The sequence below is a fragment of the Haemorhous mexicanus genome, chromosome 3 (genome assembly GCF_027477595.1).
Source record: "Haemorhous mexicanus isolate bHaeMex1 chromosome 3, bHaeMex1.pri, whole genome shotgun sequence".
In the NCBI taxonomy this organism is placed as follows: domain Eukaryota; kingdom Metazoa; phylum Chordata; class Aves; order Passeriformes; family Fringillidae; genus Haemorhous; species Haemorhous mexicanus.
The window spans coordinates 93062923-93083734 of record NC_082343.1 but is presented as its reverse complement, the minus strand read 5'-3'; the positions used below and the strand labels follow the sequence as shown (position 1 = coordinate 93083734).

Below are 20812 nucleotides of genomic sequence, written 5' to 3'. Positions count from 1 at the left end.
AAAATGGAAATGTGGGGATGTAGTTAATGTTTGAATAGATGCTTTTTGAAGTAGAAAAGGTACACCTTTTTAAAGGTGGGAGGGTTGGGGTTTTTTTTTTTTTTTGTGTTTTTTTTTTTTTTTTTTTGTTTTTTTTTTTTTTGTTCTCTTTGCTTATAGTTTTAGTCATTTTGTTGGGTATTGACCTGAACTGTGGCTAAAAAAGGCAAGCCATAAAGAGGCTTTTATAAGTGTGGACTATAAAAACCTTACCAGTAAATTACTAGGAAGCCAGTGTCCTTTATGAAGCACAGGTACTATGTAACTAAATTAATTCACCAAGCAGATCAGTGACCAAACCCAGTACTGTCTGAAAGACAAGGTTAGACTTTTTTGTTGTTTATTAAAAAAAATAATAGTTGGACAGCTCTGTATGAAGTAGTCTTGCCTTAGCAAATCTACAGTTGGAGAATGAAAAAGAAAATGGGGACAGAAGAATATGTTCAAGAAAATAGTGAGAAAATACTATTCAGTACAATGGGAGGTATTACTGGCATATTATTCGTTGATCTCACTCTTGCCAATATTTTTGGGAGTATTGTGGGTGAAGAAGATGTAATGTTTAATTTTTGGAGGATTGTGGACTGCTCCTTATCTTGAACAATTCAGGTACCATGAAGCAGGCATCCTTCCTCATTCTTCTCTGCCTGGCCTGTGGTATGTGTTAGAGCAGAGTTTCAGACTTTATCTGTTTTGTGTGGAGTATGATACTTTGCATTTAATATTGTGAGATCTCAGCCTTCCAGAGTACCTTGAAGTATTTTTGGAGTGCTTGGTAGACAATCTTTCCTTACCTTATGTTCTCTGGGCCATGCTATTTATAGAAGATAGAGGGCAAAAAATAAGGTCGGCTAAAATGAGTTATGGTACGTATGCCTCTTTCAAGACCCAGAAGACAGATCAGCTTGTCTGCAAATTTTTTGGGAAGGAGAAAGGGATTTAAAGGTATGATTTGAATGAGTATCTAAACCTCTGTTTATCTAGCTCCTTAATTATAATTTGATTTTAGAGGAGATGGGTAGTTTGTTAAAAAACCTTCAGAATGCATTTTTTTACAAAGGTCTCAAGACCATCTCAGAAGAGTGGCAGTAAATCTTGCAGTGGAATGCCAATTAATTCCTAGTTATATTGGGTTTATGTGGTCAGGTTTTGGTAGTGCATGGGGCTGCAGGGTTAGGTTATGTGAGAAGCTGCCAGAAGCTTCCCCTGTTGTCTGACAGAACTAAAGCCAACTGGCTCCAAGAGGGAGCCCTGTGGCCAGGGCTGAGCCCATCAGCTGTGGTGGGTAGTACCTCTGGGATAGCATATTTGAGAAAAGGGGCTAAAAATACCCTGCACAATAACAGCTTCAGCCAGTGAGAGGAGAGGGGAGAACATGTGAGAGGAGCAGCTCTGCAGACACCAAGGTCAGTGCAAAAGAAGAAGGAGGAGGAGGTGCACCAGATGCCAGAACTGAGATTCCCCGGCAGCTCGTGGTGCAGCCCATGGTGAGGCAGCTGTGCCCCTGCAGCCCATGAATGATCAAGGTGGAAAAGAGATCCACCTGCAGCCCATGGAGGACCTCATGCCAGAGCAGAAGGATGCCTGGAGCAGGCTGTGACCCAGTAGGAAGCCCATGCTGGAACAGGCTCCTGGCAGGACTTGTGGCCCCATGGAGAGAGGAGCCCACTCTGGAGCAGGTTTGCTGGCAGGCTTTGTGGCCCCATAGGGACTCACACTGCAGCAGGCTGCTCCTGAAGGACTGCACACCAAGGAAGGGACTGTGCTCGAGCAGTTTGTGAACAGCTGCAGATATGGGAAGATTCAACATGGGAGAAGTTGATGGAGGACTGTTTCCTGTGGGGGGGACCCCACTCTGGAGCAGGGGAAGAGTGTAAGGAGTCCTCCCCCAAGAAGAAAGGAATGGCAGAAATGTGTGAACTCCCTGAATTTCCTGTCAGCCTGCACCACCTGTGGGAGGAGGTAGAAGAATCAGGAGTAAAGTAAAACCTGGCCAACAGGAGGGATGAGGGGAAGGTGTTTTAAGATTTGTTTTGATTTCTCATTTCCCTCCTCTGATTTGATTGGTAATAAATTACTTTTCCCATGTGAAGTCTGTTTTGCCTGTGGCAGTAACTGATGAGTGATCCCTCTGTGTACTTGAGTCCTTGATTATATTTTCTCTCCCCTGTCCACCTGAGGAGGGGAGTGGGCACCTGACATCCAGCCAGGATCAACCCACAACACTACCTGAATTCAGGAAAATCCAGAATTTTCAGTTGACATATCCTGTGTGTAAAAGAACTGCAAGAATGAAAACAAACTATTAGAAATGACAAAATAGTATCACATTAGTTATTTCTGTTTTTAGAAAATATTGGGAGAACACATCTGATTCCACCTACTTGTTCTTTGGCCAGATATGTACATGCACGTGTATGAAGACATGCATGGATCCTGTTTTCAGTCACAGGGTTATGACTTTCTATTATAGTATCTCTGTTGATAGGCCCTAGAAATAAATGAAGTTTTATGATCCTGTGTTTAGCTTCAAGAGTTAGAAAGCACATTGTGAATCAAACAAGGAGTTTGGTCACTACATTTTTCACAAGCAAGCTGCTTTTCCATGTAATTTTGGTCGTTTTCAAGTTCTGGATAACCAGCTTCAGTCTCGAATAAAAGACAAAACTAATTTTTCATTCACTAACTGAGGTTGGTGGCCTGTCATTTTTCACAGTAGGGTCATACAATGTTTAATGTTCTGAAAAAAGGAAGATTAGTACAATTCTTTATGCTGTTTTCTTCTTTTGACATTTTTCTTTTCTGGCATTCGTGGCCTCGTTCCTTTCGTGTAGAGTGGACATAATTAATTACACAGTTTCATTTTACTGGAGCATTGTGAAGATATATGCATGATACTTTGTAAAGATTAAGGTTAATGATGTATTACCTATTGAGTCTTATATTGCATAGAGGGAGTGTTCAATTTGCTGGAAATGGTTATGATTTCAAAATTGTTTGTTCATTTTTGTCTTTAATAGCTACAACATCTATGGCAATTTTCAATCCTAAGAATTCTTGTCACACACCTTCAGTCTTCAGCAGGAAGGAAGTTACCATGAGCACATTAGCAGTGAACTGGCTAAGCATGGTCTCCAGGCTGAGCATAGGCATATGGACAATTTGCACCAAAAAGAACTCCTCCTGTGCTCTGAATCACTGATTCAGGCATACCTCAGGCCTCATTGATAAAAACACTGTAAAAAAGCTTTTAAGAAATTATATTTTACCTTTAGAGAGGAATCCATGAAGTATGAATGAAGTGTGAAATCAGGTAGTCAGTAGGGGAAAAAAAAAATCAAGTAACACCTGCAAGGAAAGAAGGTAGAGATGCTCTTTTGGTGGAATGGGGGAGGGAATGGTCATGTATCGGCATGTTCACAAGAGGGACAAATGCAGAATGCAAAATAAAACATTTCTAATTTAGGCACTGCAATTAAAATTACTCTGCAAATTGCCAGGTTAAGAGTGCCTAAATGGTAAATTGTTGTTTTTCAGATGAAAGGATCGACTGCCAAACAGGAGTAGATGCATTACTTCTGAATGAATGGTTGTGCCAATTGGATTCATAACTTCAGTGTTATTTTAAGGCTGGGGTTTTTTCCTATAAATTGAAATCTTACTGTAAACAGCTATCAATTCTCATAGATTCTTTCACTATTCTTGCTTAAAAAGTAACTCCTGACCTTGTCCAAAAAAAAAAACCACCAAAAAAATGGTGGGGGGATGTAACTCCAGTGTGATTTAAAAATACACAAAGGTAGTAAGATGACAAGACAAATTAAACAATTAGAGTGCAGATGTAAAAATGCTTTCATTGTTGAAAATGAAATCCTCTAACAGATATCATTCTAGTGGAGTTTGTTACTGTTTTCAGATATTTTTGTATGATTAACCTGTGAGTGTGAAAAGGAGGAGTTGAAAGATAATTCAGTATTTCAAACAAAGGAAAGAGGGAATGCAGCATCAGTTTCTTTAAGGTGTTATTCAGTTACTTCTTTAGTTAATAACCTGGATCTGAGATTTTTATACAGATGGAAGGCTTTAAGGCTGCTCCTCACTTTTTGCTTCCCATTGCTACGTATACTTGTGATAAATATTATTTTTTCTTAGCAGTTATTGGTGTATGGTGGTACAAAATGCCATCTTCTAGTGCTTGATTTTTTTTTTTTACCTCTTTGTGCAGAAGTAACAGTTGCTGGTTATACACTCCTGTGTTGAAAAGTAATTCCTTGGGTGCTGCAGTTTGATACTGCACTAGTTTTAATTATTGTTGCATAAGCTACTGAAGTGCATCTTAAAATTGTGCCAGAGTGTCAGAGCGTGGGGGTTTATTTATTCAGTAAATCTCCAAAACTGGAGTAATACTATATTTACAAAACTATCCTTGGTGACAGAACAGCTTTCTTGTTGTTGTGACTTCTTACAGCTCTTTAGCCCCTGTGTTCTAGGACTCTTTCTTTAGAGATGTGGTGGCACTCAGGCTGGCAAAGCCTCTTATTCATCCTGATTCAGTCTTCTAGATTAATTTACTGTAGTTTCTTGGGGCATGTTGTTTTCTGTTGCAGTTGATTGCAAATGTCAAGGAGCAGGTTATTTTCTGGTTGTCTGAGGTGTGCCTCTTCATCCCTTCTTGCTGGTGAAGGTCCTCATGACAGATGCTTTGCTGGAAGAAGGAATAGGGAAGTTCACTCAAATTCAGCCTTGCTCAGGGTCTGTTATTGGTGAAGAAGCACACCCTTCACAATGAAGCTTTTGAACTTGAGTTGATCAATGATGTATTTTACATGTTTCTTCCACGCATGGTGGTCATGTTTGAAGCTGAGGACAGATAATGTGACAGCCATATACTGCATCAATATGCAAAGAAATGTGTCTCCTACTCTGTTAAAAAACAATGAAACTTTGGGATGACGATACATCCCAAATGATAGTTCCAGTGACTTTTTTCCTGCCTCTTTGATTTCTTTTCCAAATGATCTTAGGAGGTTCTCAAGTCTGGATTTGAGAGTGAGCCTTTACCTTGATTGCAAAGAGCTGGTGATGAATGTTTCCACCAAGGCCAACCCGAAATTCCTTGAGGGGGAGCGTGGACCAGGGACCTCCTGATGTCCTGTCCAGCCTGAATTACCCCGTGATTCTGCAGTAGAAGCCCGTGTTTGTGAGAGTCAGCCACTAGAGGGAGACAAGATAGTATGGAATAAACCAATACAATGTATAGATGTAAATTAGAGGTGTTTATGCTCTAATGTGTTGTAAGTCTATATAATTATTTAAAAAGCCCCTTGTATTTAAATGAAAGTAGAAGTAGGCACTTGGCAATCTTCAGGTCAGTACTTTTAAGCACATACAACTATCCCCAGTGCAATTTATAATGTTTGGATGATATGGTGGTTCTTTAAAACAACTTCCACCTGCTCAAATCCTCAGGAATATTTTCTCTATCAGTCAGTTGGTTATGTTTGGGTTTGGTATTTTACTTTCTCATTTCTTAGAGATTTGTGGGTTGTTTTGCTCTTATATTTTTTTTTTCTTACTTGCCTTCTTTATATTGGGTATTGCTGGCTATTATCTTAGGAAAGTTTTGATTCATAAGCCAGAAAAGGATCTTTATTCTTAAATATTTTTAACTATAATTCTCTAGTTGAATGTTATCTGCTATTTTTATTCTTAAATTATTTAAACTTTAAAAAACTGCAGGCTAGAATGACATTTTGGACAGCAAGCCACAATATTTAACATATAAGAGATAAAGATAAAATTGAAATGCCTCCATATGGATTAAAACCCCATTTTAAAAAAATTGTACATCGATAGTACTGTAATGTAAATAGGTGGCTAGGCTTGAATTCTCCTGAGATGTATAAAGACTGAAATAGAATTTGAAGAAGGTGTTGTTTTCTCTTCTAGGACATATAAAACAAAATTGTAATAAAAGTGCAGCATATATTAGCAGTAAAATCTTATTTCCTGAATTCTGCAGTGAAGGACTATGTCATGGTAACAAAGTGTTAGTGTAGTAAAGAATGTTGTTGTTGCTTTCATTGGTTAGCAGGGGCCTAGATATTCACATTATTGATTAAATTGTGGTTTTGTGTTAAACTTACCATAAAATCACAAAGTCTTTTTTGTTTCCACCAATAACTGTAAAAATTAGCTTGAGTAGAACCACTTCTGTATTTGTCTTTGATTATTTGGAATTTACGATTTCATGCTCCAGTTGTAGTGAAATAGAACAAGTGAATTTTAAAGATTTTGAGTGAATATTTTTTTATGATGTTTTGGCAAAATTGCATTCCATTCATAACATTATTATATGTTGAATGGCTATACTTATGTAGTATAACTGTATGTTTCAAACAGTATGTTTCAAAATTTGTTTTGTGTTCTACAAAGTTAGCTCTTGAAATTTCTTTAATGACAGGCTTAAAGTGATTTAATTGTCAGAAGAAACATGAAAATGCATTTTTCATTCGCATGACTCATTTTTATTTCCAAGCATACTGTTTAATTTACATTAAATCTTTTATTTCAATGCAAGTTCAAAGAAAAATATAATAATGTGCAGTTGTTAGGGGTCTCAAGACAGTAAGTAGATGGTCCAAAGCCTACATACTAGGCATGTAGGCTTGAACTAAAAATTAATATTTAGTTTGAATTTTAACCCCAAAGGCTAAAGAAAAGAGTCAGATAAAAAAAAGAAAGGCAAGTCTATGAAATCAGAGTATTTGTGCTTAACTGCAAAGTGACTCAACCAAGATGTTGAGTTATATTTTGAGATGGTTGATAGGAATTCAACAGCCTCTGAGACAGTGATTACACTGAACGCTAAGATAAAAAATTATTCATGTTGGTTTCCAGAAATCAGCTTAATATCAGTGAATCAAACATCAGGAGATCTACTCCTTTCATATAACTTTCTTAGTGGTTTTGTTTGCATACAAATTGCAGCCTGGAGGAGAAGAGGTGTGTTGTTCAAATGGGACATAACTGGTTTTGTAGGTGATATTCCCATGGAGATGGATGGCTGCTGAGATCGTTGAGCTACCTTGATCCTGGCTGAAGAGAGGGCTCTGGAGTCCCTTTTGTATTTTAATAAGCAATGTGCAGGAGAGGTGTTTTGAGTGAATTTGTTTTATAGTAAAAATTTATACAACCAGCCATGAGAATTAAAAGCATGACTTCAAGCATAAATACATGGATTACTGGTGTTACATTAAAGTCAGGCTGAATTAGTAGTATTCTTGTTGGTTGTATTTGGAAAAAGATTTTGTTTTATTTTCCTTTGGCTATGGTAGTTTGCTAATTAGCAGTGAGGAATAAGACTAAAATAACTGAAATCCTGAGGACTTATGTTGTGGGCAGCTTTGGTTCTTCACCATTTGGTTCCATATGAATAGTTAGAGCTGAGCCTGACAAGCAGGATTTTCTTGGAAAACCTCTGTCATCTGGCCACTGAGTTTAGAATCATAGAATCATAAAATCATAATATCCTTCTTTAGCTGAATGAAAGTAAGCTTCAATTGCCATTAAAATGGGGGTTTTTTTTTGCTTTATAGCTATCACAGTATGTGTGTTGTCTGTGCAAGATTCTTGCTGTCATATATTATTATCTAAAGTTGTGTTTTATAGGTGGGAATTTGTCCTGTGTTTCCTTCATGTCCTGTGTGTCCTGGGTACATTTGCTTATGCTTGCTAGCATTCTGTTCCCTTTGCTTGTGGAGTGCTTCAGAATTTTGAAAGCTCGTCGGAGTCCTGTTGGTGGATTACTGCCACACTGGTCTGCATGGTTTGCTTTTGTCAATTTGTTGTGTGTGACTACAGCAGTAGGATGGAGATCAGTAATGGATTCTGGAAGTGAGAGGACTGAGAAAGCAGGCTCACAGGGGTTGTATTTGATTGTATTCCAAGAAGGAGAATGCCTAGGGACTTGGCTTAGTGTTGGATTTGGCAGTGTTAAATTTATGGTTGGACTCAATCTTGAAGGTCTTTTCTAACATAAACGATTCTGTGTTTTTGTGATCATACTTCAATAAATTCTTGCAGAGTCCTGTTAAGTTCTGCCAGATCATAGGGAGGATCTGGGACAAGATTCCTTCCTTGCTGTATCAGAAGTAGAGATGATTAGCAATGCCTGTAAAGATATAACCATGGCTAGAGGGAAGTCCCTGTTAGCGTTGTCAGTGTTACTTGTGTTTAGTCTTGTGTACACAGAGATTCTGGAAAGCCTGAAGAAAATTAGCTCATCTAATCAGAGCTAGAGATAGCTGTTTTTTTCCTGTTTAATTAAGCTGTGAGATCAAATCAAAATTGTTTAAAGTTGTTTGCATCAGATAATGATTTTTATTAGGACTTAGATATAAATAATGGTATGGAATTGCTGTCATTAAAATAACATGCCGTGTTGCATTTGTGGATATTGCTGCCTGATGTGATTAATAGTGCAAGCTTTACAAAGCCGTTGATAACAATTTCTGCTTTCCTGATGGATAAAAATTCTGACTTTGCTGCAAACAGATTTACCAGTAACATCTATATTGTTCACAGTTATCACACAAATATGTTTGTAGGTATTGCTGCTCTAACCTCTTTAGTAAACAAAAAAAAAATACAGACTTCTTATGTGGCTTTCTCTTATAGTTTGTTTTACTTTTGGTTCCAAATTAGACAAATTAGAGCACATGATAATTTCAGTTGACACATAAAAAGTCAGATGATGAAAATTTAGATGTACATGTTCCAGTTACTTCAGGAAATTAAGATGAAAGTAATTTCTTTTCACCATTTCTGCCCATATGCAGAAATGTAATATATGTGTGCATAGTATATATGTAATCAACACTGTAAAGGTACTGTTAACTTACAACTTTATGTAACCATAAATAGACATGCACACCCCTTCCAAGGGTTGATGCTGCACTAGTTCCTTTTGGCAGGGGAATAATCTGTAACTTCACTTGATACTGTTTTCTTTCAGTTTGCATATAATTTGTATTTGGACTGACACACTGGAAGTTCTGAGCACTGGAAGGAATAAAAACAAAGCAAAACCCTTTTTTACCTTTTACTTGTAAGAATTTATTTTAAACAGTATTGCCTAACCTTTTAAACCCAGGGTGCTTACAGGTTTATCAGTGACATTAAGGATGCTAAGGAAGAAATGTCTTTGGGACATAATTATGTTTCAGTTGTGCCCTGTAGCGAATGTAGATGCAGATTAAACTCAATCATATTTCTGTGTTTTCCCCTGAAACTTTCCTTTCTCAAGCTAAAAACCAGCATATCAGTGTTTTACAGTTATCTAAGCTTAGGAATATTGACAAAAATCTGTTTCACTTCCATTTTGTAACTGTTTTTCATAAGAGTATTTTTGTTACAGAAACTTCTAATTAAAAACCACTAGATTTTGCATAATAGATTCAAAGTCTTAAAGCACTATTTCTTAAATGAAATGGATCTGGTATAGACCCATTATTTTTCACCATATTTTTGTTTCATTGGTGTTATTCCAATGAATCCCAACTGAAGATGAGGTGCTAGAAAATATTGAAGAGTATTAGACTATAATATACAAAAAGGCTATAATGTGCATATAAATACTTGAGGGATCACAGTAGTAAATGATATTAAAAATGTGTGCTCTTTCACTCCAAACTCAATCTCCTTTTCAGTTTTCCCAATTATTCTAGTTGAAACTGGAACTCTGCGGTCTTTGTGGTAACTCTGAACGAATGCTGACGTTTGGCTGTGATTATACACTTTAAAGTGCTTTACTTTGTTCAGTATTTTTTTTACGTGTTAAAAATGTGTGATTTTCAGTTTTCATCTTCTGAATTACGTTAAAAAAGGAGATTTTGGGCAGTCTTTCAGCCCAAAATGGCATGTCTTAGGGGTAGAGAAGAGCTCTAGCTATAATATCTCTTCCAGGACATTAACAGTGCTGGCATAGTTTTAGTGATGTTTAACTGTGCTAGCTACCAGAAAAAGAAATAGGATCACTTTTTGTTCTTACATATTCAGCACAGAAATCTGCGTTTAATAATCTAATGTATGAGCTGGTTGGTGATAAGGTTCTTGCAGTGAAGAGAGTGAAAGCAATAATTATCTTTCCTGTACTAAAACTAATTTAGATCAGAATCTGCTCTCTCATGACTTGTTTTATTCTCAGCAACACACATTGCTGTAGGTATTCCTTGATGTAGTGTCTTGTTAGAACTGCATGTATAAAAATGACTGGGGAAGCCAGACCTTTCTTTTTCGAAGATTCCTTTTGTAGTTTTGAATCACTTGCCAGTCCTTGCACTTCATCATCAGTGTTGATGGACTGTACTTGTCAGATGAGGTTTCTGTTTTATTGGCCCTTGCAGCAGCAGCAAGAAAGTCATTCCATGACATTTTAAGAAAAATAATAGATGGATTTGCCTGTGTGGCTGATAAATTTCTATGTTTAGGGGTGGTGAAGTATCTGAGTGTCACTAAATATAGAGCTTTTAGCAGACTCTTTTGAATATCTTCTTAACCATACAGCTCCAACCATCTGCTGAAAAATGCCTGCTGCACATTGCTTCACACACCACTGGTAATCTATTTAAGTTCTTTGGCTATTTACCCCAAGTTCTGAGACAGGGGTTAGTGGTTTTTGAGATGCAAATCTTTTCATCCACATATTTTTACTACCTTCCAGGACAAGCTGAATGACACAGCAGGTGTCTTCCAGTTTTGTTCCTGTGCTTTTTGAACAGAAGAGTTTTGATAGAAATTTTTTAAATCTTGATACTCTCAGTTGAAATAATGCTTTAAAATAATTTTATCAAAAATTCAGATATCCTGCAATTGTATAAACTGTTTTCAAAAATAAAACCCAGGATTCTGAATACGTTTTTTGATAATGTCCATGTAATTGCTGTAACATCATATAGCTGTCATATTCAGTCTGTACTCAGCCAATAAATCATGGCTGTGTTTCATATTCAGTCATGCAGAAAAGCAGCATATTGTATCAAAAGTGCACACTGCTGATATATCACAATAGGCATGATGTAAATAAAAATGTACTTTTGCTTTCAGAATTGATTTAACATTCTGCCTCATGTCTTTGAAATCTGCTGGATCTCATGAATAAAGACAGAACAGATCTTCATACATTATTTGTTCTATGTGCAATTTATGTTTTGAAAATTTAATATACTGATTTAGGAAAGGGAAATTATGATAGGGCTCAAGTATTTCAACATCAGAGATGTTACTACTTCTTGAAAGAAGGTTGGATTCTAATTTTGTATGAAATGTACAATGCCATTTAGTTGTGAAACTGAATTCCATAGGCTAGGCTTTTACATCTCCTTGCATCCCCTCTCAAGTCCACTTACAAAGAAGAAAGACAAAATGTCCTTTATATGGGGGGGTTTTGTGGGTTTTTTTGGGTTTTGGATTTTTTTGTTTGTTTGTTTTCTGATTCCTGGTTTTTCTTTTTGTCTCCTGCTGTACATGTAGGAGTGGAAACATGTGGTCTTTATGGCAAGTTTTGCTGGTTAAATTCCAATTTATTTTGGTCTTTTTTATTTCATGTACTTAATGGATTTGAATTTGGGTCATGAGAACTGGGGCAATGCAAGTGAATTCTAACAAACTTAAAAAAAAAAATCAATTACAATAGTTGGGCTCCTTCTTGTACTTTGCTACCACAGTTATTTCCCTGTTTTTAGAAGTTTACAGCAGGCACTGAAAATGAGATGTGCGTTACTTCTGAGACAGTTCAGAGTTCAGAGCAGTCTGGTAGTGGAGCTTCTTTATTCTTCTGTTCCTGTTTTCTCTGCAGTCAAGTAATCTTTTAGTCAGAGAAAACCTAAAAGGATAGAAAATAGTCTTGTGTATTTTTGAAATAAGCTTTCTTTTGTTGAGTGCAGAAAGGCTCTTGTTGTAATTGCAGTCTAGAGTTGAAATATGTCTTGATTATAGTGCACTTAGCATAAGATAGAATATAAAGTGCTCTTTGTATGTAAGCAGTTCTCTTTATTGTGACAGCAAGGGCTGGTATCTGGTTTTCTGCACTTCTGTTTGATCATTATCTTATAATGTGATTTTGTTTTTTATTGTCCTGTTAGAAAATAAAAAAATCTGGTTTTACAGCAGAGTTTGTAGAGAGAGAATGTCGGTGATCTTGAGCCAAACCATGCTGTTAGGACAGCTCTAATATCTGGTTTACTCTATGTTCAAGAGGGTTAATAAACATTAACTGTCCATGTATTGTTTTGTGTTTCATTGCCTTGCTTTTGTCTTTTTTTATGACTGCCTCAAAAAAGCTAATTGTATATGTGTCTAGAGTAGACAAAAGGAATACTTATCAGCCTGAGGAAATTTATTCATTACTCAGTCTCCTTGTAATTTTATTTTAAGAATGATTTGATTTTTTTTTTCCAATGATCAATTCATCTAGAAAACAAATCAATTTTTTTAAAATTTGCACTCATACTGAGGATTTGCTGACATCTTGAAACGTGATTGGGACTTGGTATCCTTTTGTTCTGTCACTGATCCAAAAGGTTTAACCACATCTCAGTAAAAGATAGTTTTGTCACAGTTGTATCAAATTTTGATAACTGTGTCACTTTGGTTGAAGGAATATTTTTCAGTTTTTCAGTGATGTTACCATGTTTGAAAACCTGAGGCTTAGGGTAAAATTCAAATAAAATTATAGAACATCATATGAGAGCATTCTTGTTTAGGGAATTGATAGGGCTTGAACTAGCAGTAGGAAATTAGTTTTTGGACTTTGGGTCCCTGGCCAGTCTCCATCCCTCTTCTCTGTAAATCTGTAATACATGGTGCTGTGGTATACATGTAAGTATGGATTTCTCTCAGTTTTGATACAGATGTACTAAATTTCTTTTCTCCTAAGTATACATTCTCTTGGGTTATAAACTGCCATTATGACCAATAGAAATCTAGCCTATATAGTCAATAGTGTCTAGAGAATGATTTATTTAATGAGCCTCCAGAGCAAATGGAATTGCTCCCGAGGCTCCTCTGATTCCATTGACCACCATTGATGATAATGAGAGATGTCTGGATTTAGATATTTGGAGTGGAATCTTATCTCTGTAGATGCAGTTAGTTACTATTCTACTTCTGTTGAACTTAGTTGTCAAAATAAAAATGGAGAGAGGACCCCCTCCCTCTATTCCTCCTCCATCCCCCAACAAGCCACAAGTGATAGATAGTAAATGTGCTCACCATGTGCTGAGCAATGCCTGCCCAGTCCCTAAGCAGTGACCAGCAGCACCCACACAACTGAGAGCAGTTTATGATTTCTGTGTCTGGAATACCCCATAGCTAACTGTCCTGTCAGTTCTTCCTGCCAGCTTCTGGTGCACCTCCTCACTGGCAGAGCATGGGAAACTGAGAAGTCCTTGTCTCAGAATAATCACTAATTGTAAACTACCAAAACATCAATGTGTTAACAGCATCATTCTCTTACTAAATCCAAAACATAGCACTGTACCTGCTACTGGAAAGAAAATTAACTTTATCCCAACTGAAACCATCAGAATAACTTAGATACAGAAAAAATATTGCAATGTTTTGAAGTAGCTAATAAAATCTTTTGTAGGGGACCAAGCATGTGCCTAAGAAAAATTAAGTTGTTAAGGCTTTAGGATGTGCTCTGCTGATAATTTGATGCAGTGTCTTGAGGCAGAAGACAGCCTGCTGTGGTTTATGCTTTACTTTTCCTTTTCAAAGTCTTGATGCATGTAAATGTGTGAAAAAGTTGTGCACATAAATTGTGTATTTAGCTAAATTTTATGAAGGCAAGCTTAGACTGCTGAAAATCAAAGCCCACAGTATCAGATTTTAGTTAGTTCATCAGCCCCACACTTTATGCTCATATGGGCAGTTAGTGTACAAGGTGTTTGACTGATATTAAAAATTTCTGATTTTCTTATAGTAGATAAAACCATCTCCAGTGCTAAGTGGTTCTTGCCTCATGTAGTTTGATAATCCTGGAACTGGAGGGGAAAAGGTTTTTTATACTGCTGTGGATTGGTCTGTGCTGACTGCTACACAATGTAATAATTTTTCAGCTCGGTTTTAGGTGATGCTTCTGATCTGTACCTTTGAGGTAGGACTTGGGCTACAGGATGGTAATTTAGGACAAATTTTTGTTGTTGGCAGATAGAGAAGCATTTATTTGTGCTCCTAAATACAACTGTGCTTGCAAAAAGGTAATCTCAAGTTGAGGTTATTTTAAGAATGAGCTTAAAAAATGTTGCTTGGATAAAGATCTGCCAGCTAAGCAGTGTCAACAGTTATGATTTGAGTGACTGCCTAGGAAATGAATGAAAAAGAGAACCAGTTATTTCAGCAGATACATGACTGTGTGTGATAAATTTATGAATCTGAAGCTGTTATCTGCACAGGCTCAACAATTTTAGACAGGAAATTACCCAATGACTGTTTGAAAAAAAAGGTGTTAAGCCATTACTTCTTTGAATTTTGCAGACTTGGAATTAATCAGGTGGTCAGTCAAGAAGCTAGACAAAGTTAGTGCACCATTTTGCTTAGTTAATAGACTTTAAATGAATCAATTTCCCAGTACTGGAAGGAATAGATGCATAAAATCTTACAAGAATATATAAAAGTAGTTTTAACTGAAAATTTTGTGGAAGTGTGAACCTGAGTGTACAGGGCTTGCAAGACCTTTCAGAAAATTATTTTCCATCCTAATATGCATGCTCAATTTGAGATTCGATAACAAATTTTATGGGGCACCTAGTTATATTTACAGATACTAATCTGCAAATATGGCAAGTGATATAAAGAAGGTGGCTTTCAGTGATGACATGATGCCCATTGTTCAGTGACTGGAGTGGCTAGGGAATGTCATTTCTTGTAGCTTTGAAAGTGTATTCTGTTATATCAAACTGATAATTATGGGGCAGACATGACCCATGCTTTCCTGCTCTGTCTCTTGAAAACTTTCCTTCAAAGGAGAGCATACACCTGCCAAATGGTTCTTTTGAGGTCCATCCTCATTCCATATCTAAAGATCTTGAATGCATTTATGTGATCAGAACTTGTTGAAAAAAGCTTTTCCTATCTGGAACTTCCTATCTGGCATATGGTAATGTGGTATTAGGCGATACCAGTTCCAAATTTATAGCTTTTAGATGTCTGTATCTATAGCTATCCCTTTTTATTTATACTCTAATTTATAACTTTTGTATCTTCTAGTGAAGGCTATCTAGTACAGTACATGTGTCTTAACTAAAGTTTATTAGACAAATGAATCTGTGTTACCCAGATACTCAGGAGAATGTACCACATAAAAGCAAAAGATAAGTTCCTTGCTACAGTACACTTATCTATACCAAGTGAATTGTCTCCCAAGCCTCCTTGGTCCTGACTTTGGATGATTGGCTTTGTCCCACTTATCATTACCCAGAGATTTGTTTCTTATAGGGAGGAGTTGTCTAAGAAAGCCTCAGTGTCACCAGGATACCCAGCATCACCATCAGCTCATTCAGTATCATACAATGGACATGTCAGTTCATTACAGCAGACCCTGGTGCATAAAACCTCAGAACTACCCACTTGTCTGGTCTGAAGTGCTCTGCTGATGACATCACCTGCATCCTACAGCCATGCCTAAAGGAAAGAGAAGTCCCTAAAAAATGATGTCTTTAGTGATCAAATTAAAGCTTGGAGGGTTGACTTGCAGTTTCTTTTAAAACAAAAATTCACACTGCTGCTAATGCCTAGACTTACACATTCCAAGATCCTAATGACAATTTTTGGTAGGGCTGCCTTTGCCTCAGTGTGTGAATCAGTTCAGTGCTTAAATGAGATACATTTCTTGATCTTGTTCTCCCTTGCCAAAGCCATGGCCCGTTCACCTCACACATAAATTATAAATGTGTTGCAGATTTTAGAAAGCTCAGAGAGCTAAATAGAGGCAAAGTAAGTGAGATAGTCCTGATGTGGGCCATACCGTTCAAAAGCTGGAGAGAATCCTTGCTGTCAAGTGTGACCAGCTGTAGGTCATCTCAGTAGTGTAATGATGTTGCTTCAGTATTACTGTTTCATAGTAACTTTGGCAATTTCTGTTGATATTTTTAGCACAACTGTGGTGGAATGTGTAGAACATACCCAGCTTTTCTATGAATAATTTTTTGTCTTGTGTTTGTTTCATCTCAGTGGAAACTGTCACACAGAGTACAGAAGCAATATACTTGCTCCTGCAGCATCATTACTGTTAAGCAAGTTCATATCAGGGTTCAATAAGCCCCTCAAAATTTCATACAAAAATCACCAAAAATTTTGGGTGATTTTTCAAATCACTTAATTTGAGTCTGACGTTTTACAGGTTGTTGCCATAATGCCCTTTTAATAGATTGCAATTAGAATGGATGGTAATAGTAGTTTGTGGGTTTTAAAGCTGTTTCTCTAAAATAGTTTAAAACTAAGCAATTAGAATGATTCTGCAAGCATCTACATGCATGATACGTGCTGTCTATAATTTATTTTGTTCAAGGAACTTTACCTGAACCACTTCAATTTGGGGCATTAGAATAAATAGGAAGGACCAGATCCCTCTGCCTTCTTGTTTCTGCAGATTTCAAACATGTCTAATTTTACCTTGGTGCTTTTTCTAGCAAAACAGGTTGCTTCTTGTGTTTTTTTTTTTTTTTTTTTTTTCTTTATGCACATCCTAGAATAATGGTATTAGGAAAGAATGAGGCTGACCATGGAGTTCACTCCCCAGTGTACAAGAAGGCTGTTCTGCAGGATGCTTTTCTGTAATGAAATGCCCCAATTCACGGCTTCTTCCCACTGAGAATGACCACACAGCCTGTCAGATACTAGCCCTGCTAAAATCCTGCTTCCTTGATCAATGATAAGAAAAGCTGAATCACAGGGATGAGAGAGCTCTCAGTGATGTGTGTAACTGCACATGTGCCAACTTGCACCAAGTAGCTGTGTTGTTCTCTGCCATCTGCCACTGCAAGAAGAGAGAGCCAAACAGGATTACAAGAAAGCAGTGAGAAAATACCCAACCTGTCCCAAGGCTGTGCTGTGTTATTATGTAGCTGTTGTTTCTATTTACTGCAAGAGCTGCTTCTCAGCATAAAGTAATGAGTTAGGTACTAAAAGTAATTTCTGTGGGCATTAAGGCAAGTGATGTGAAAAGTACAGCTCAAGATTTTAGTATACAGAGCTGTTAAAGAGGGGTGTTAATTTTCTAGGAAACTAAGCAGTACATCCTGAAGCACTCATGATTTGCTTTACCCTTGGGAAAAAAAAATTTAGTCTAACTTAATTGCTTGTTCAAATATCCTTTGTTAAGAAGATGAAATGTGCTTTAATTCATCTCTTGTAAAGGAGGAAATATTCCAGAGCTTCTGGGTAGAAGAACAGGTGGCTACAGGATCACAGATTCCATCTTCAGTTTAACAGGTTCATGCAGAGGTTGGAAATGAAAATGCAGACATCTTTGTATTTGATCTTGCTGTTTTTCAGGAGTAATCAGACCACTTGCAGCTCCAAGAGGAGCAGCAGCAGGACTTGGCCAGCAGCTGCTGGTGTCCTGTGCAGGGGTGGGGAGTTGTTCCCTGGCCCTGCTGAGTGTGAGCACACACCTAGAGAATTCTGCCTAATGGCAAGTTGGTGAGCCCAACTCTGTTGCTAGAAACAATGGTGTTCATTTGCTATTCAACCCACCAGTTCTTTTATCTCCTGAGCAAAAAGATAGATAGGAAGGAGTATTCCCACCTGCTTGATCCTGCCTGTGGCTATGCTGGAAAACAAAATGCTATTTTCTCTCTTTTCTTCCCCTTGCTGCTTTTTAAAAACTCTTTGAGGTAAAGTCACTTTGTCAAATGCATAGTATAGATTAATTAGTCAATATTTGTTCAGAGCTTTGGATGTCTTAAGCCTTATTAGGGATGGGTGCTGAATTTTAGTCTTCTTGTATTGACTTGATTATGAGCAGCATCTTGATGGAGAAGTTTTTTTTTACTCTTTGACTCAGGTGCAATTTAGGATTTTATTATCAAAGTTTGTATTTTTACACACATTTATCATGTATATTTACATATTATGTTATAGAGTTTTAAGTAACTATATTTTCAAAATCATGGTATTTTTTTCATCTGAAACACTTCATTCATGTTTCTATTTTGCTTTTGTCATCTCTAGGCCAGTCATGAGATTTAATAGGTATATGAATATTCGGAAGTACTCTTTGGGCATCCACAGGCCGAATAGGGAACTACTTTTAGCAGTAGAGATTAGAATATCCTTGTGGTAGTAGCATTAGCAGTGGTATGTTTGAATGATTTTTCTCAATTTATTACACTATCTTCTTTCAGTAAAATACGAGAGTCAGAGTAAAAAATTAATTTAAAATGTTTTTTTAGAAGAAAACTTAAATTCTTATAGGAATTGTCTATAGTTAGATGGAGAATTTGAGATTAATGCTATAATTTTGAATTGAGAAAGAGCAGAGTTGTTCCTTTTATGTATTGTCATAGTTCTTTTTTGAGGCAAAGAGAGACTGAAGAGGTGTAATTCTAAACATGATGCTTCATAATTTTATCGTATTTGTGGTTTTTAGAACTTGAAGTATGTTATTTTAACAAATGTTCCTTCATGTCTTATAGTAACAAATGCAATTTAATGGAATCTGTATGTTAAGTAATCTGATTCCTCTACAGATTTTATGTCACCTATTACCATGTAAAAAATGACATGAACTCATGTAATTGAATTGTTTCCACAGGATTTATAAATGGACTAAAATGATATACTGATAGCTTTGTGCTCAGCTGTGAAGATAAATGTTTGATTACATCTATATACTTAAGAAGATTTCATTTTATTGGAGGAGTTGGTAGTCTGTTGATAGACATAAGAGAAATTTTTTTTATACAAGCAAATATACATCATTTTAGAATCTGAAGAATTGAACTTCAGTGCTGAAGCAAAGTCTAGGTGCAACATTATACTTTGGGAGAACAAGAACATAAACCTGAAAAAAGAAATCTCGATTCTGTTTTTTTTTCCTCTGATCAGGCAATCAATTTATGGGCATTTTTGAAAGATTATAAATTACTATATTTTCTCCATTTACTAATATGGAGTGATCCAAAATTTTGATATTTATATCATCTTATCTTTAAAGCCATTACAGAATCAGCTGAAAAGACCTTAAATCAATGCAGTTACACACTTCTCTCGAGTTGTGTCTGTAAAACACATTTATGTACAAATGCAAGTTTATGTAATATAAAACTCAAAGCTAGCAGCAAGCAACTAGGTTTTTCATTTCCTCAGTTTGAGTGTGTTTGGAAAATTTATTTTGTTATTCAATATTTCTATTTGCAGAGAAGGTAGAATTACTGACCCAATAGATAAGAATTTATTCTTCTGTTTTTATTCAGTTTGACAAAGGATATGCCTACAGCATTCGCCACAGCTATGGGAAAGAAGGCAAGAGGACTGATTATACCCCATACAGCTGCATGAAGATTATCATGTCCAATCCACCAAGTCAAGGGGATTATCATGGTGAGTTCCTTAAGGGGAGAAACCCCAAGCATTCACAAACAGCAGAATCTCTTGGCTAGAGAAGTTATTCCCTCCTGTAGTCTCTTCAATTGTGTATTTAATTTCCAGACCATGGTGGTCTTGAACTATTCTCTTTTGATCAGACTTGATAACTGCTGTTTTTGCATATGTTGTCTTGCAGCTTAAGGAGACTTTAAATGTGCAGGTGCTTTAAGAAATGACCAATTAGAGGTGTTCCAAAATATGAATTCAATTGTACAGGAAGTCTGAAGTTTGCTAGGGTGTTTTAAAAACTCCTACAGCTGTATGAGTAGACATGGGAAACCTACACTTGCTTCTCTGTTGTTATGCTGATACTGAGTCATTCATTCAGTTGTGTCCCAAAACTGACTGTGCTTTTAAAGACCAGTTGACTTTCATGACTTTTATTTTCTTGGGCTTTTTCCACAGCTATTAAATGTACCAACACTGTCATTGTTAGTAAGGCACTAACTTAAACTCTTTTCCTGTCAGTGAATAATTGTGGCCTCTTTATGGTAGGATATTTTATGTGACTCTTGAGCCTGTGGTGCCCTGATAACTCTGCAGTAAAGTAATTATTTAAAGAAAAAAAAAAAGGCAATTGTACACATGGGTAATTAACTTTCCTATTAATAAGCTGTTAGACAATTAGGAACAGCTTAGCTGGTCTCTTGAGTGCCTTTCTGCACTAACTCCTGAGTAAACAGCCTTGTTTGTGAGCTTGCTTATTTTATGCTGTCAGGGTGCCCATTCCGCCACAGTGATCCTGAGCTACTGAAGCAAAAGCTGCAGTCATACAAGATCCCTCCCAGTGGAATAGCTCAGGTAAGGCATATTTTGCTTGACACTTTCATTAATAAGGCACTGCTTTTCAATTTTATTTTCTATTTGTGTTGGAATGCCATATGCAATTTGTCACTGTGTGTTGTGAGATATTTCTTTTTATATAAGTTTTACACCAGAATTTTGGCTTTCTGGCTGCAATGCTCCCACTGATGTGATGATTATTGCCACCACCTTTTATTGTTTAATATTGTGAAGAGGTTTATTCCAATAGTGAATACAATCCAGAAATTTTTTGTCCTTTGTTTTACTGCACTGTGATTAGAAAAGAAGTTTAAATGAATCTGGCAGTGTTTTAGGGAAT

The 20812-nt window shown here is 36.6% G+C and overlaps 1 protein-coding gene across 1 annotated transcript in view; it reads left to right on the top strand.

The window, feature by feature from the left end:
- Positions 1–20812, top strand: part of PRIM2 (DNA primase subunit 2) — a 91223-nt gene that overhangs the window by 58558 nt on the left and 11853 nt on the right. Inside the window, exons 10-11 of the mRNA XM_059842672.1 lie at positions 19518–19644; positions 20408–20490. Coding sequence (XP_059698655.1) covers positions 19518–19644; positions 20408–20490 — 210 coding nt within the window. The remainder of the gene's footprint in view (positions 1–19517; positions 19645–20407; positions 20491–20812) is intronic.